General features: G+C 34.5%; 1 protein-coding gene across 1 annotated transcript; it reads right to left on the reverse strand.

Moving 5' to 3' along the window:
* Positions 1-4,474: 4,474 nt before the first annotated feature.
* On the reverse strand, positions 4,475-14,925 carry LOC106054300 (protein ABHD8-like). The gene is made up of 5 exons (XM_013210111.2): positions 14,777-14,925; positions 12,213-13,045; positions 11,883-12,050; positions 6,607-6,814; positions 4,475-4,687 (listed from the first exon to the last, which is right to left on the reverse strand). The coding sequence occupies exons 2-5, from the start codon at positions 13,004-13,006 to the stop codon at positions 4,496-4,498; spliced, it is 1,362 nt and encodes a 453-aa protein (XP_013065565.2). The 5' UTR covers positions 13,007-13,045; positions 14,777-14,925; the 3' UTR covers positions 4,475-4,495.
* Between the last annotated feature and the right edge of the window lie 1,133 nt (positions 14,926-16,058).

Here is a 16,058-nt window from a genome sequence, read left to right on the forward strand (position 1 = left end):
TCTAGATGTTGTACAATAAAGATTCAAGATGTACTTCAAATTGCAGACACTATCAATAAAATAAAAACACAATGAGCATTTGCAAAAAAAAAAAAAACACACAAAATTCAAAAACTCAATTAATTTTACTACAGGTTTACTAAATACTAAACCGAGTTTTTTCTATAAATGCTAAAACGCTACAGCGGATATTTCATAAATAGACTACATCTATCTATGCTTTGGTTTTTGTTTATTTAGATTCAATAGAACTGTGTAAATAGTTGTAAATCTATCTTGCATGGTAGGCCTATAGATCTACTCATCTACTGATACTAGATAACTAGATGAAGATATAATTAGCACATTCTTTTTGAATGCACTTTAAACAACTTTATTGTTTAATCTTTGTTTATTTTGCAAGTTAGCAAATCAACAGAAATGATATAAACAGGATTAATAAAAATCCTGGATATTTGTATCAACTATTATGAAATATTAGGAATGCAAACTAGCTGTACAAATTGATCAATCCGGACATCACAGTATTAATCTGTTGTCTCCCTTGAATGTCACCAGGTTAAAACCACGTCGCCAGAATAAGCTACTTTAACTCTGCGCTGTGCATTAGTGTGAATCCAGTTTATTTTTCAAAACATAAGTCAGTAACCATCCACTCTAAAAGAGAAGGTCTAAAAAACGAATAATACATATCTTATATAGGTACTGCTCAGAGAATGCTGCATCATTGCCCCACTTTGCCAACTGTGTACATCTTCTAATCAACAAACATAAACAAAATGAAATGTAACTGCTGATATCTGTGTATAGGACATACTGTAAAAAGCACACTTCCAAACCTATAGTTCATCCATAGAAATTTAGATGAAGAGATATATCTTGCCATCACAATTCAGCGACTACCACTTCCATTATTTAGAAGGCTGAGGGTAGCACTTATATGTCTCCTCATTAGACTGGTGAGCCTTTGTGAGATGGTGCACCTGGTTAACTATTCCAGCTGGAGCTCTGTTGGTTTTCTTCCGCAAAGGCTGTTCTTTGTCTGCGTTGATTTTCTATTCACTTCTGAAAACGCAAAGTACCATGATGCTCTATGATTAGCTCCCATCTTCTATGTGGCATGGTTCAAGTTGATAACTCAGAAAAGTGTGTGAAGGACTAAAGAAGAAAAAAAGCTGAATGACATCACATAGAAGCTAGAATGGATGACATCACATAGAAGCTAGAATGGGTCACATCACATAGAAGCTAGAATGGATGACATCACATAGAAGCTAGAATGGATAACATCACATAGAAGCTAGTATGGATGACAACACATAGAAGCTAGAATGGATGACATCACATATTATAGAAGCTAGATTGGACAATTCTTTGCAGAGCTATTGAGAACACCACCTTGAGGTCGTGAGGGCATCAAAAAGTCCAAATTAGTCATACAAGATTATAAGTTAATAATAAATTATTCGGATCTAGCATTGTCTAATAGATAGCTTGATATATTCCCTTTACTAAAACTACAGTTGGATTTATGTTCATATTGTAGGCCTTTTGATTTATATTTTATGCATTTAAAACATTTCACTTGGGAATCATTGTGAATAAATCAAGCATGATTTGGAACTATGTCAAGACTTAATAACAGACACATGCTGTCCTTTTTTTGGGTGGAAAATATTTGGAAACTTTTTAATAAAATATTTATGACTTTCAATCATGATAATCATGTTGTAGATGAGTAATAAACAAAATATTGGTACATTGTGATAAATTGACAGTAGGGCAGACAGCAGCCTAATAAAATCAAACAAAAAGATAATAGAATGGTTTCTTTTTAATGTTTTTTTTTCTTTTTACAAATCATCTGAGAAAACACTGTGCATTAAAAAGAATAATAGAAACGTATGAAAAATATTTTTATTTTATTTTATACCTGTCCAAGAATTTAAAGAGACATATGTTATAAAGGGATTCTGCCGTAGTGTGTCATAATCTTTACATGGCTAAACAGGAGTATTCAGAAACATTATGATTTTGACCAGATTTGAAAGAACTATTTCAGATAATCCACTTTGAATAACCAGTTAAAGCCAATGAGTGTAAAACTTTAGAAACCAGTTATAAAGGGAAAAGAAATTACTGATGAATCTATAATATTGCAGTCTGGTTGTGTGGTATACTCTCTATACTGTTGTCTCGATAGTCCAGGGTTTGAACCCTACTTCCCGCCATCTTCCGCTGCCCTGTGGAAGGCTTTGGCTAGGATGCTTCTAAAGGAACATCTAAAACGTGTAAAACAAAAACAACCAAACCTAAATGGAAATATGGTTGAACAGATAACTCTGTCAGTGTCCAGCAAGCAGTAGTTTTTTCAATCATTCTATATGGCTTTGAGAATTGGTTGATTTACAGTAGGAAAGCAAAAAAATGATTCTCAGCAACAAAGCCTGTGCTCCATCATGCACTCTAAACTATTGTTTCGATGGTCCATGGTTTGAACCTTCCTGCCATCATCCCCCACCGTTCTGCAGCAGGTTTGGGCTAGAATGTAATAAGTAATTCTGAAGGAACAACCCAAACATGTAAAACAAACAATGAATTCATAACTTTCATACCACATAATGTATATACTGTTTAATCATTCATATGTTGGAAGTACATAAATAAAGGAACAGGAGCATAAATCTTTCATCGTAAATAATAACAAAATACTTCAGTCTCACCATTTGTGCTATTAAAAGGTAATTAAATTACAGAAACTATTAACTGATGCTTATTTTGAAAGTAGATACTAGCTAATTTTATAATTAGATCGCATTTACTTAGAGCTAAAAAAAAAGTAAACAAGAAAAATCTGCAAAATCAATAATGAAGTAGAAAAGAAACAATAATAAATATAAAAAATGAATATAAATAATAAATATAAATAACTGCTTCGAAAACAAAAATATTAAAAGCATCTGCTTAGATAAATGTTTCAAACTGAAATTTCCTTAATATGTACAGAGAAATCGTGATCTTTGAAATCATATAGTTTTATATATATATATGATTTGACCATTTATTTTAATAAAAACATAAAGCATTGTCTAACATCATCTTTTTTTTGAAGTAACGTTTGTATAATCTACCATAATCTTCAAATACAAAACCTAATAAAATGCTCAGAAAGACACAAAGATAAAGGCACATTCCTTGTTCCATATGCTAGGACAAATTTGTACAAATGCTCCTTCTTCTCTAGTGCTATTAGAGCATGGAATGGGTTGACTGAGTCAGCTAGGAAAACCAATGACTTGGCAGAATTTAAGTCGTTGATTAACCTGCATGACTAGATTGACCTAGGAACATGCCTAGGATGTAATTATCTTCTTTTTTGAAGTAGCATCTGCATTTCATAAGATAAGAAAGATTTGAACTGTAGACCTACAGTTTGTTACATGTCAGAAGTAACACTGGGCAACCATTCTCCAAAGTCATCTGTCTGATGCAGTCACCTCTGAATACCTTCTACCTCTATCATTTACATGACTTTCTTATACAATTTTTATTTTATTAAAAGAAGTTTAACCCACATTTAATACAATAAAATCATATTAATCCTTAGTTTTTCTTTGAAGCTTCATAGAAACACTAGTGAGCAATTTAATTAATTTCACTGTCATAGGAGGATTTCTAAAAAATTAAGAAAATAGTTATATAACAAAATAAAAACAACAAAACAATACTTACTAAGAAATATATTTATGCATGCCAACAATAGAAAATCAAAGTTAACAAATAATAATTTTTCTGAAAGCTATATTTATTATAAATGAAGTAAGTGCAGAAAAAAAAAGTCCAGGAATCAATTAAAACAGCTAACAATCTTACAAAAAGTTGCGTCATGGCAGTTATAGTTTCTAGAGAAACTAGAAATCAAAACAATTCATGATAGTACTTGCTTAGACATAATTATAAATTGAGTTTCTTTCACCAAATGACTTGTTCAGTTAAACTGGATATGCATATGACATAATTATCTAATTATCATTTTAATTTATTTTATTTTAATTTATGTTTATACATACTAAAACTAGCTGGAAATCACAGCTCTTAAATTCTTTAGATAGGAAAAGAATGTTTTCACAGGGTGCTAAATGGCTATTTATCATGGTCATATAAATCAATAAAACTCCCAGTTAGTATGGTGTGTGCATTTATTGCAATGGTCACTAGTACAAACCCTTCCCGCTTCCTCTCCCCTCCCATCCTGCAGGAGGTTTGGAGGTAATAATCTTCACTTCTAAAAGAACATATGAAAACATAGATAAGAAAATATACAAACATAATAAAATTATTATATGCTACCCTAGGAAATATTACAGATGACATAGCTAGCTGCCAGCAAAGGTATTCTGAGGCTGACTAGTTGCATAGTTGAAAGGTTCCCTGCTGAATGAAGATATTCTGAGGCTGACTGCTGCAGAGTTGAGAGGTTCTAAGATAAATGGAGCTATTCTGAGGCTGACTGGCTAATGAGTTGAGAAGTTCCTTGATGAACTGAGCTATTCTGAGCCTGACTGGCAACAGAGTATAGAGGTTTCTTGATGAATGCTTCAATAATTTGATTTACTTCATCTGGTGCCTCCACCATGACCATGTGACTAGCATTTCTGATAACTTCTAATTGAGAATCAAATATCACCTGCGTAATTCAAAAAGATGAAATTAAAATTAGCTAAAACAGAAAAATATAAATATAATCAGATAAGAACAAAAGTGATAGAAACCTAAAGTAAAAGATAAACAGCAAATGTAACATAAATTGTGACTAGGACATATATTTTAAAGATTTTTGTTCATCCTTCAAAGTAAATGAAGACCACTTTTGTCACTCATGGGGCTGAAGGATTGCCAAGACATTTCTAGATAGGTGGCCAAGTTTGTTCAAAGATAAGTGTTGCGGCCCTTTGATTTGTCACAATGTAGCTGTTATTTATAATAATGGCAAGATTAGAAGAAAAAAGATCTGTAAAATTTAGTTTTAAAATTTTTATGAAAACTGAGAAGCCATTTTAAGCAAACTTTAAAAATTTGTAAAAATAAATGAGAAGACAAAATAATAGAAAAGGGATATGGCATTAAGACTTGTTATTCAGTTGATAGATTTAGGAAAAGTGCAGGATTAATGTGGCTTTGCAGACCAATCAGTGACTTACATATTTTGCCACATCCAACACAGACAAACCATTATCACAAGTGGCTAAAGAGTATAGAGACAAAACCATTATCTATCTCTCTTAGGGTCAATTTAAGTTATATTTTCGCTGCTTTCATCTGTCTTCAACAGTAGCTTTTCTGTTGGTCTTATTGCGTATCCCACAGACTTTGTAAGAGTTCTCCAGCTGTCTCTTTTGGAAGCCATTTGCTCCAACTCTTTGCTCTCTTTTCTGAAGCAAATTGGTCAAATGAAGCAGCATATTTGTAAGGTTCCACTCAGATGGAAATGTATTTAATCTATGGCCCCTAATGTCCCATACTAAAGTTAAAGAGATGATCCTCATGGAGCATCTCTATGCAGATGATTGTGTTTTACTTTGTTCCACTGAACAAGAGCTAGCTGTCAAAAAAACTTGCTTATGCTGCTGCTTTGTTTGGTCTACAATCAACCTAAGGGAAGAGGGAAGTCATACTCCAGAAATTTCCAAATGTAATCTAATCAAACCCACAATCACTGGCTTGGTCCTTAACATAGTCGACCATTTTGTGTATTTGGGAATCACAGAATCCAATAATGCATCACTTTAAAGAGAAGTAGATAACCATCTGGCTAGTGATAGCAGTTGTTTTGAATGCCTTTAAATGTGATATCGCACTACACTGTCGTCTCCTAGGTTCAAACCCTGTTCACTGCTATCCTCCCCTGTTCTACAGAAGATTTCGGCTAGGATGTAATGATCTTCCATTCTGAAGGAACATCTAAAACATGTAAAACAAAAACAAAATGCAAGTGTGACGAAACAGATCTCTCTTTCAGTGAGACCATTCATTATAGAAGGCCTGAACTCTGACCTGCAATGTTGCGACTGATAGTTCGCTGCCACATTGAACAGACAGTTGACATGGCAATGAGCTGTTGGTCTCCAATTCCCACAGGTTGTGACATTGCAGGTCAGTATTCAGGCCTTCTATGATGGTTGGTCTTGATTTCGGAGTTCACCAAACAGTAAGAACTGAGTACTTTAAAGAAACCCAGCAAGGTTTCTTTCTTATATGCAAAGATGCTGTGCTCCATCATGAAATGGTACAGAGAGCGGGTAAACATTTACCGTAGCCATATCCTGTTCATCTGAAAGTGGTAAACATTTACCTTAGCCATATCCTGTTCATCTGAAAGTGGTAAACATTTACCTTAGCCATATCCCCTGTTCATCTGAAAGTGGTAAACATTTACCTTAGCCATATCCCCTGTTCATCTGAAAGTGGTAAACATTTACCTTAGCCATATCCTGTTCATCTGAAAGTGGTAAACATTTACCTTAGCCATATCCCCTGTTCATCTGAAAGTGGTAAACATTTACCTTAGCCATATCCCCTGTTCATCTGAAAGTGGTAAACATTTACCTTAGCCATATCCTGTTCATCTGAAAGTGATACCAGCTGATCATCTGCTCCGTAGATAAGAAGACAAGGACAAGTCAGCCATCCATGGAAGAGCTCATCTCCGTCAGGCCAGTCCTGGCCATTCATTATGTTCTGCAAAACATACGTTGGGATGTTAAATGCCTCTTTTTTACTGATGACTGGGGCTTTAGCCTTGTGAAATGCACCTCTGGAAGAATAAAAGGTTCAAGAGGCATAATAATTCATAGCAATCTATAGCATTGATTTAAAATACTTTTTATTTGTGAAGCATGTAGGCTATGTTGCCTTCCCAAGCAACTTCTGTATGGGGAGTCGTGTGCAGGAAAGCCAGTACAAGCGCTACGAAGACACTCTCAAGAGCTCCCTTCAAGGAATGCGATATCAACATTCACGGCTGGGAAGCACTGGCTCTCGATCGCTCCTCATAGCGTGAAGCTGTGATTCTCGGAGTCTCAAGATTTGAAGCAAGATGAGTGGCCAGGGCGAAAGAGCGCGGAACCAACAAAAAGCTGAGAGAAGAAGCAAGTCTATCTGTAACTGACCTAACCCACCAATGCCACGTATGCGGCCGGCTTTTTAAAGTGAGGATTGGAGTTTACAGCCATCTTCGAGTCCATAGGAAATGAGAAATGTGCTCATCTTCAACCACGAAGGAGGAGCAATATATGTAGGCTAGTAAGCTTATATAACATTCAGATGGTGAATAGAATTTAGAAATTTTTTTATCTTATAAATTACAGACGTTACTTTAAAAAAAGAAGATAACTTCTGACAATAATCTCCTATGTGTATCCATGTGTCAATCTTATCATGCATGTTACCTCAATGTCTTACACTCTGCTAAGTCGTTGGTTTTCTCGGCTGAATCAGGCAACCCATTCCATGCCCGAATGGCACTATTATAGCAATGAAGGAGCACTTGTACTGTCCTAGCATATGGAATAACAGTTGACCTTAAAACCATCTGCCCTTTAGATCACAATGTCTGAATAGGGGAACTTTACTTTTTTTATGCGCCTTTGTATCTTTCTGAGTCTATGATTAGGTTGTGTTTTTGTATTTGTAAATTATGGTTCAGTGTTTTATGAATTATTGCAACTTTACTTTTTTATTCTTCTCTCCTGAAGCATCTCTAAATTTAGTGATTTTACTATTGGTATTACCGGTAATCTAATCAAATTTAATTATTCATTTGTTATAAACCTCACTGCTTTATTTTTGCATTTGTTCTAGTTATGTTTCTGAAAGTTGAGGGGACCAAACAGAGGATGCTTGTTCTAATATTGGCACAAAGTTAAATAGTATTTTAGTTTCTATGTTTGACTTTTAAAAATGTCTTTTAATAAACACTAATTCTTTGTTGTTTTTTCTTAATTCCATCAATATAGGGATTCTATGATAATTTTTCATTTATTACAACACCCAGACAATATTTTGACTTTTTAGTCTGTGTAATTGTAATCTATAACATATACTTTTATTGTGAAGTATTTGAGCTAGTTAAATGGGATCAAAAAGATTGTGGACTGTATAACTCCTCAGCTTCTAGGGCCCTAACCTTTACCACTTCTGTGTTATCAATAACGAAAGAAATATAACATTTATAGCACATTGAAAAATAAAGAAATTTGAAAGAAGTTTTTTTTCCCTTCTACCCCCTAAACTTTTTCTGTATTTATAATAACAGAACAAAAACATGTCACCAAGCATATTCAACGATGACATTATACTAAGACTAAGACTAAGACTGCTTTATTGATCCTTACGGAAATTTGTTGTGATTACAAGGACTCGTTTCTCATATAAAGACAACACAACAGAAACATACACATAAATACAACAGACAACATGAAGAGTTCATTCAGCGACTACGCACAGGTATCTTGGTGCATTTCATGTTCCCTAATCAATGAGTGGCGGTGATAGAGTCTGACCGAGTGAGGTACGAACAAGTTTTTGTACCGCTCCGTTCTTGTTTTGATTGACAGCAGTCGCCCACTTCGCGACGACCTGGCGTAGTTCTGATGGAGCGGGTGGCCATTGTCTTCCAAGATTTTTTCGATTTTCCTTAGGCACGTTTGTTCAGAAAGTTCCTTTAAATGTGGTAATGTTGTGAGTGTAATTTTTGATGCTTTTTTAATAATGTTTTCTAGACGTTGCAACAGTTTAGATGAGGCGTTGCCTTGCCAACAACTTATTCCGTATGTTAGCAGATTTTGTACAGTTGCGCCGTAAAATGTCTCAAGGATCTTCTTGTTTAATTTAAATTAATTTAAAACTGTTGAGTTTGTATAGAAAAAAGAGTCGCTGGGCTGTTTTCTTTGACAGAGTTTCAAGGTGGTCTTCCCATGAAAGCTTGTTGTTGATGATAACACCTAGATATTTATATGCCTTTACTTGTTCTATAGATGTAGTGTTTATTTGCAGTTCACGTATAGTTTGTTTTTTCTTTCCAAAATCTATTATAAGTTCTTTAGTTTTTGTTACATTCAGTTCTAGAAAGTTGTCGGTGCACCAGTTTGTGAACTCTTCTATCGAGCTTCGATACTGAGTTTCGTCTCCTGAAATAAGACCGACTATGGCAGTATCATCAGCGAATTTAATGAGTTTAACTGAGTCATAGATGCTTCTTATGTCATTAGTGTAAAGAGTGTATAGTACAGGAGAAAGCACACAACCTTGTGGAGCACCCGTACATAGTACTCAAGTTGACGATTTGGTGTTGTTGACTTTAACATACTGGGGCCGTTGGGTTAAAAAGTTTAGAACCCATGCTTGTAAGTAAGGGCTTACATTTAAGTTACTCAGTTTGTTTATCATTAGATGTGGCTGTATGGTATTGAAAGCCGAGGAGAAATCTACGAAGAGGACTCGTGCGTAGGTTTTGGGTATATCGAGATGCTTATAAAGATGGTCCAAAAGCAATAGAATGGCATCCTCAGTTCCTCTAGCTGCTTTGTATGCAAATTGGTGAGGGTCTAGGCTGTTATTGACTTTTGCTACAAGTTGTTTAAGCATATATTTTTCAAAACATTTCATAACAATAGGTGTTAGTGCTACTGGGCGGAAATCATTTAAGCAATCTATTTTTGGTTTCTTAGGCACTGGTATGATTTCTGAAGTTTTCCAGATGTTTGGAATTACGCACGTTTGCAATGACTGGTTAAAGATATGACAGAAGATAGAAGAAATTTGCTCCGCACATAGCTTGATCAGCTTGCCACTAATTTTGTCTGGTCCACAAGCTTTTGTTATGTCTACTCTTTTGAATAACAAGGTCACTTCATCCTCAGTTACAAAATTGACGTAGGGCTCTTGTTTTCCTTTGGACAGAGTGTTGAAAAGTTCTTTGTGTAGATCAACAAAATCTTCTTTGTCAAAACGAGAATAAAAATAATTTAGTTCGTTGGCGAATTTCTCATCATCAGCCACTAAAATTTGTTCTCGTTTTGAGGCGCAGCCTGTTATTTTCTTTAAACCCTCCCAGCATTGTTTTGAGTTGTTCTTGGCAAAGAAATTTTTTCTTTGTATGTTTTTTTCCCTTCAATTATTGCTTTTCTCAGTTTATTTTTAGCATTTATAAACTCTTCGTTGCTAGCCTTAAACTTTGTTTTCTTTTCAGTAATAAGGTGTTTGATTTTTTTGGTCATCCAGGGCTTATTGTTTCCATAGACTTGTATTGTTTTTGTTGGAATTGTTAACTCCTCGCAGAATGATAGATATGAGTTAACAGTTTCTGTTAGTTTGTTTATGTCTGGACAGTTCTCAATAAGGATTTCCCAGTTAGTTTTCTCAATGCATCCTCGTAGTTTTTCTACAGCCTCTTCAGACCACATCTTGACCGTTTTTATAACTCTCTTTGTAGTTTTAAGAGTAGGTTTGTAATTTGGTATAAGATGGAGTAATACATGGTCAGATTCTCCAAGTGGGAACAAACTTTTACATTTGTAAGCCTGCTTAATGTTTACGTAGCATTTGTCGAGCGTTCTGCCCTGCCTTGTGGGGAGGGAGACATACTGGCAATAGTTTGACAGTGTGTTGTCAATATTTAGGTTGTTGAAATCTCCAGTTACGATACAAACAGAGTCCGGGTGTTTTGATTGTACACCTTCAGCTGTGCCTCAGTCTGTTGAACCGTTGGGACACCAGACAGGATCCGTTGACTGCCTTTCTCCATTCCTCTCTGTCTTTTGCCTTGGATAGAATTTCATTCGAAAACAGGCCTTTCCATTTTTTTATGTGCCTTTCCATCATTTTCTCTGTCTGCCTCTTCTTCTTTCTCCTGATACTGTTCTTATCTTATCTTATATATTACAGACATTACTTAAAAAAAGAAGATAATTATGTCCTACACATATCATGTGTCAATCTAGTCATGCATATTAATCAATGACTTAAACTCTGCTAAGTCATTGGTTTTCCTGGCTGATTCAGGCAACCCATTCCATTATCTAATGGCATAAGGAAAGAAGGAGAAATTGTATAAATATGTTCTAGCCTATGGATTAAGAAATGAGCCTGTATCTTTGTGTTGCTCTGAGTATTTTATTAGTTTTTTTTTGTATTTGTAAGTTATGTTTTAGTGTTTTATGTATTATAGTAACTTTACTTTTTATTCTTCTGCCCTGGAGCATCTCTAAGTTTAGAGATTTTACTAATGGTGTTACTCTAATCAAATTGGAATATTCGTTTGTTATAAATCGCACTGCTCTATTTTGTATTTTGGTCTAGTTTCTTCATGGGTGCTTTTCTTTGTTTTATAAGTTTTGGGAATTCCTTCATGAATGAAAATTATTTCGGTAAACCTCATGAAGGATGGCAAGGGATGGCAGAGGGCATATTTTGACCATTGTGACTGCAGTCCAAAGTGCATATCACATGGCCAGGCAGCCATACTACTTTGTAGGGGCCATCAACAAATTGTGTAACTCATGTTGTGATATATATATTCTATCAACATTGAACATAAAAAAAGGAGACAGTAGAAACTGTTATCGGTTATAAAAATTAAAAAAACAACATCTTGAAGGATGGCAAGGGATGGCAGAGGGCATATTTTGAATTCAGGTCCATTGTGACTACAGTGCAAAGTGCATATCACATGGCCAGGCAGCCATACTACTTTGTGGGGGCCATCAACAAATTGTGTAACTCATGTTGTGATATATATATTCTATCAACATTGAAAATAAAAAAGGAGTCAGTAGAAAATGTTATCGGTTATAAAACTAAAAAAACAACATCTTGAAACTTACTTGTGGAAACCAAGTACGACACAAGGTTTTATGCAGGCCAGCATAAAGTAAGGTAGTTGAAATACACCAGGCTGGGGGGCCAGAGGGGTTGGTGGTCCACCACTTATAAGAATTAGTTTCATCACTCTCTTTGGGCGATGCCTCGCTAAATATGATGCAAAGGATGCTCTGAAATAGAAAACATTTTCAGTAACATTTATCCCTTTTTTTTTTCCTTAAATACATTTTACAAATACTTTTTTTTTTTAAAAGTAAGCTTTTTTTTTTCATGTGAAGAAATCTAATTCTATGCCTAAATGGTTATAAGTTATAAGCTTTGTAAATACAAACCCGTAAGAGTGGCCTATGATGATATTCCTTCTTTTGCAATATTTGTTGAATATTGTTTCCAAGTCTACGGCTATTTCATTAAAATGGTATGCCTTAGCATTTTTTGGTGCACAGCTAAGTCCATGTCCAATCAAATCAGGACAAATGATTTCATAACCAAGCCTGGAGAGATACTGAGTCTGTGAACACCACAGGTCTGATGATCCACCCACGCCATGGATGAAAAATATCACTAGGTCTTTATAGTCTGCAGTGATGGAATCAGATGTCTGGATATTTTCATCGAAGCTACTTCCCTGAGGTATTATATCTTCATGACGCAATGCACAAGTGTCTGGAATGTTGTGATGAGGTTTTAATTCTTGTGCCATTAAGTCACTATGTAATTCCTGCTTATTAACATTTCCTGGTGAAAAATCAGTTGGCATTTCGTTGCCTTGTAATTTTAATTTACAAATATTGGCGTCTAATACTGCACTAGTTTTTACATGTCCATAGTTTTTATTGGAATGATCCAGTCCATCTTGGGATAATGCTATTTGAAGCTGGTCTCCAACTTTGTCTTGTGATATATTTTTCTGTGAGTGTTTTTGATGTTTTGGCATAGTCAGTGGTCCAGATGATATAACATTTTTCTGTCTATACAGGGAGTAGATCTGCATCTCTCGTTCAAATTTTTCATCTCTTGGTCTTTCATTGAAGTGCTGAATTCTAAGCTTTCTTGATGGACGGATTTCAACAATATCACTATTAATTTCAGAAGGACCAACACGTGCTTGTTTTTTGCTTGACATGAAGGAAAACTGTATGTGAATGGTATTTGTTCATGGTACCTATAAAAATTGATAAAAATTGTAGTAAAATGATATAACCACTTGACAATCATTATGGTAAATTTGGTTGTAAGATATACTAATTTGTATAAATAGGTTTGCTCAAATGTTAACAGTTTGTGTTGTGATTACCAACAATTAGTCAATAAGTAAAACACCTGTAGTCTAGGACTAAGGATCTTAACCTTTACAGAGTCATGCAATTTTTTTTTTAAAGAAAAGAGACCCACCACTATCATACACTTTATAAAGCATCTAAAAATACAGGACTGCTAAGACCCTTTTGAGACTTCAAACCTTCTTCAAGGACAGATGGTGGGACTCAAACACTGGAAAATCATTGGTGAAATTGAAACAGTGGACAAGCATATTAGGGATTAGGAATGCAAAGTATACCTCCTGAATGCTTACACAGACATTAAAGTACAGTCATATAGTATATACTTATAAATACATTAAAGTAGATGTTTTAGGACATTTTGACTAAGACTTCTCCCTTTATAAGTATTAAAAAATTCACTATGTGACTTGGTAAAATAACATAAAAGATAATATAAGCTTATATATTTTGCAGATTAACATTATTTATGTATAAGTAAAAATGTCTTTAGTTAGACCAGACATCTTTTTTTTTTTTTGCCTGGCTGATAATCTACTTCAATGTTCTGCAGGAATTAATGCAAAGAAAAGCATTCACAATGATTTTCAGTACTAAGTCCACCTCCTTAAATTTTCTTAAATAATTATGACAGGATATAGGAAAGAAAAATTAAGGTAAGATTCTTGTTATACTTTTGCATCAATGTAAAGTGTGAACGTTTCAGTTTCTCATTTGGTATTAACTTCACATTTGGCCAAAAGATAAATAAAACATTTTAAAGAGTGTAATATATTGGCTATGAAATACTTCTATTTATTCATCAATGTGTAAGCCAAATATGCATCTCCCTTAGCCAATGAGTCATGAAGCTAAAAAAACCCCCACTAAGCCTTGACCTGTAGGCCTATATGCATTTTTCCTGTCGAGGTAAACATTTTTTATTCTCCATACATGTCCATTATGACCTTTTGCTTAATTTAAACTTAATCCTCTAGAGAAATGTGAAGATATTTATGTCAAAGATGTACGAGAATGATGTAAAAGAATGAAGCATGAAAAGCAACAATACAGTAGTATTTACAATTCAAATAAAAGTGGCATGGATAATAATATGGTGAGGTGTTTCCAATGTGACTATTCTCTCTTTATCTGTCATATAGATCTATTATTTACTTTCTTGTGAATAGTATATATAGATCTAACTATATATAGATCTATCCATTATATGATTATTTATCTATTTACTATCTATCTACATTATCTAGATCTTAGATCCAGTAGATAGAAAGATCTATAAAATATGATATATTATGTGTGTATGTTACGTATAATTTTATAATGACAGTCATAATGTATAAATTATATAGATCTACATCTATATATATATATCTTGATTTGATCTAGTCTATTAATCTGGATGTGAGTCCTGACTATCAGTTGTCGGTCCAGAATCCACAGGTCCACACTGACAGTGTCTGACACTGGGAGTCTGGAGACATCACTCACTCGACTCACTGACTCAAGAGTCAGCGACTGTCAACACTTGAACACTAACAAAATTTGCTTCAGTCCACATTTTATATTATTAGCCCCTTGATCTAGATTATGTATGTATCAGCCAGCGGACATACCGGTCAAAATAGTAATAGATCTACTGGTGGACTAGTAATGGTAAGTTGCGATGTAGATCTAGATTAATCTAATATTCTAAAGTAATTCCATTCTGTTTACACATCTCCATGTAACAACAAAATGGTTGCTGATGTACTTCCTGTGATTTAAAGTCTTGGACACCAACATGCATAACTTGAAAAATTGCCTACAGACGTTATTGCTTCAAAGATAAAAGATTGTCCGATATATCTATTTCTTGATCTTGGTGTAGAGTCCGAACAAATGGAAATTCAGTATGACCTCAGCACTACAACTAAAGGCCTAACAATAATAATAATATAGAATCTAGATGCAGACACAATAAACATTCACACACACACAACACACACACAAAACCAGCGCTTTATGAATAAATTATATATTATAATATTTAATAATAATAATAATAATATAGTAATAATAATAACCAAGTTGCAAAGCTAATACATCAGCACTTGGCTTTGACACACAATTTGATCGGTAAGGATACTCCTCCTTATTACAAATACTCACCACAAGAGGTTCTCGAGTCTACGGATCATCTACTGTACTGGGATAGGCCTATTTTGACTGACAAAACGGTAGATTTACATCGCCCTGATTTGCTGCTCATCGATAAAAAAAGAAAAAACCGCTACCATTACTGACATCGCCGTACCACTATCTCATAATTTAAAAAAAAAATGAGCTGGAAAAACAATGAAAATATGGGAAATTTGGCTTGGAGATTTAGCGATTATGGAAATTATCTAAAACAAAAATATATCCCATTGTTATATCAACCGAGGGGATAATAACAACTGACCTCACAGATACCTTCAAGGCCCTTAGCATTCCTAGGAACATTCTCGTTGCCTGTCAGAGGGCGATACTTCTGCAGACCTGCAACATCATCAGATGTCATATTACCATTTCACCTTTGACTCGTAATGTTGGCAAGACAAATAAAAACCGCTTATGTGTACACTCTACTCTATCTGATTAGGAATCAAACGCAACTAGATTAGTAAAGGAGTAAAGGCCAGTCTGGGCCATTGGACTACATTTTGAGAAACACTGAATAATTGTGCAAGAAACAACGTAAACACGTTTTGTACTAGACAGACGGAACAACGATATAAGCGTTTTTTTTCGCCACGAATGAAACTATCTCATATACTCCAGAGTCTGTGCTGACATTTATATTTCAAACATTTAAATCTATATACATTAATTCTCTGTAGTAGTGTAGATATTGGTCCTCGTTGGGTTCTAGCTTAC

The sequence above is a fragment of the Biomphalaria glabrata genome, chromosome 1 (genome assembly GCF_947242115.1).
Source record: "Biomphalaria glabrata chromosome 1, xgBioGlab47.1, whole genome shotgun sequence".
Taxonomy (NCBI): Eukaryota; Metazoa; Mollusca; class Gastropoda; family Planorbidae; genus Biomphalaria; species Biomphalaria glabrata.

Excerpts from the sequence above, each read along its gene's own strand:
- LOC106054300 (XM_013210111.2), bottom strand. The coding sequence starts at position 13,006 with ATGTCAAGCAAAAAACAAGCACGTGTTGGTCCTTCTGAAATTAATAGT. Across the intron at positions 12,051-12,212 it reads ATCATAGGCCACTCTTACGG|AGCATCCTTTGCATCATATT; the intron begins GTTTGTATTTAC and ends TTTCTATTTCAG. Across the intron at positions 6,815-11,882 it reads GTCGTACTTGGTTTCCACAA|AGGTGCATTTCACAAGGCTA; the intron begins GTAAGTTTCAAG and ends TTATTCTTCCAG.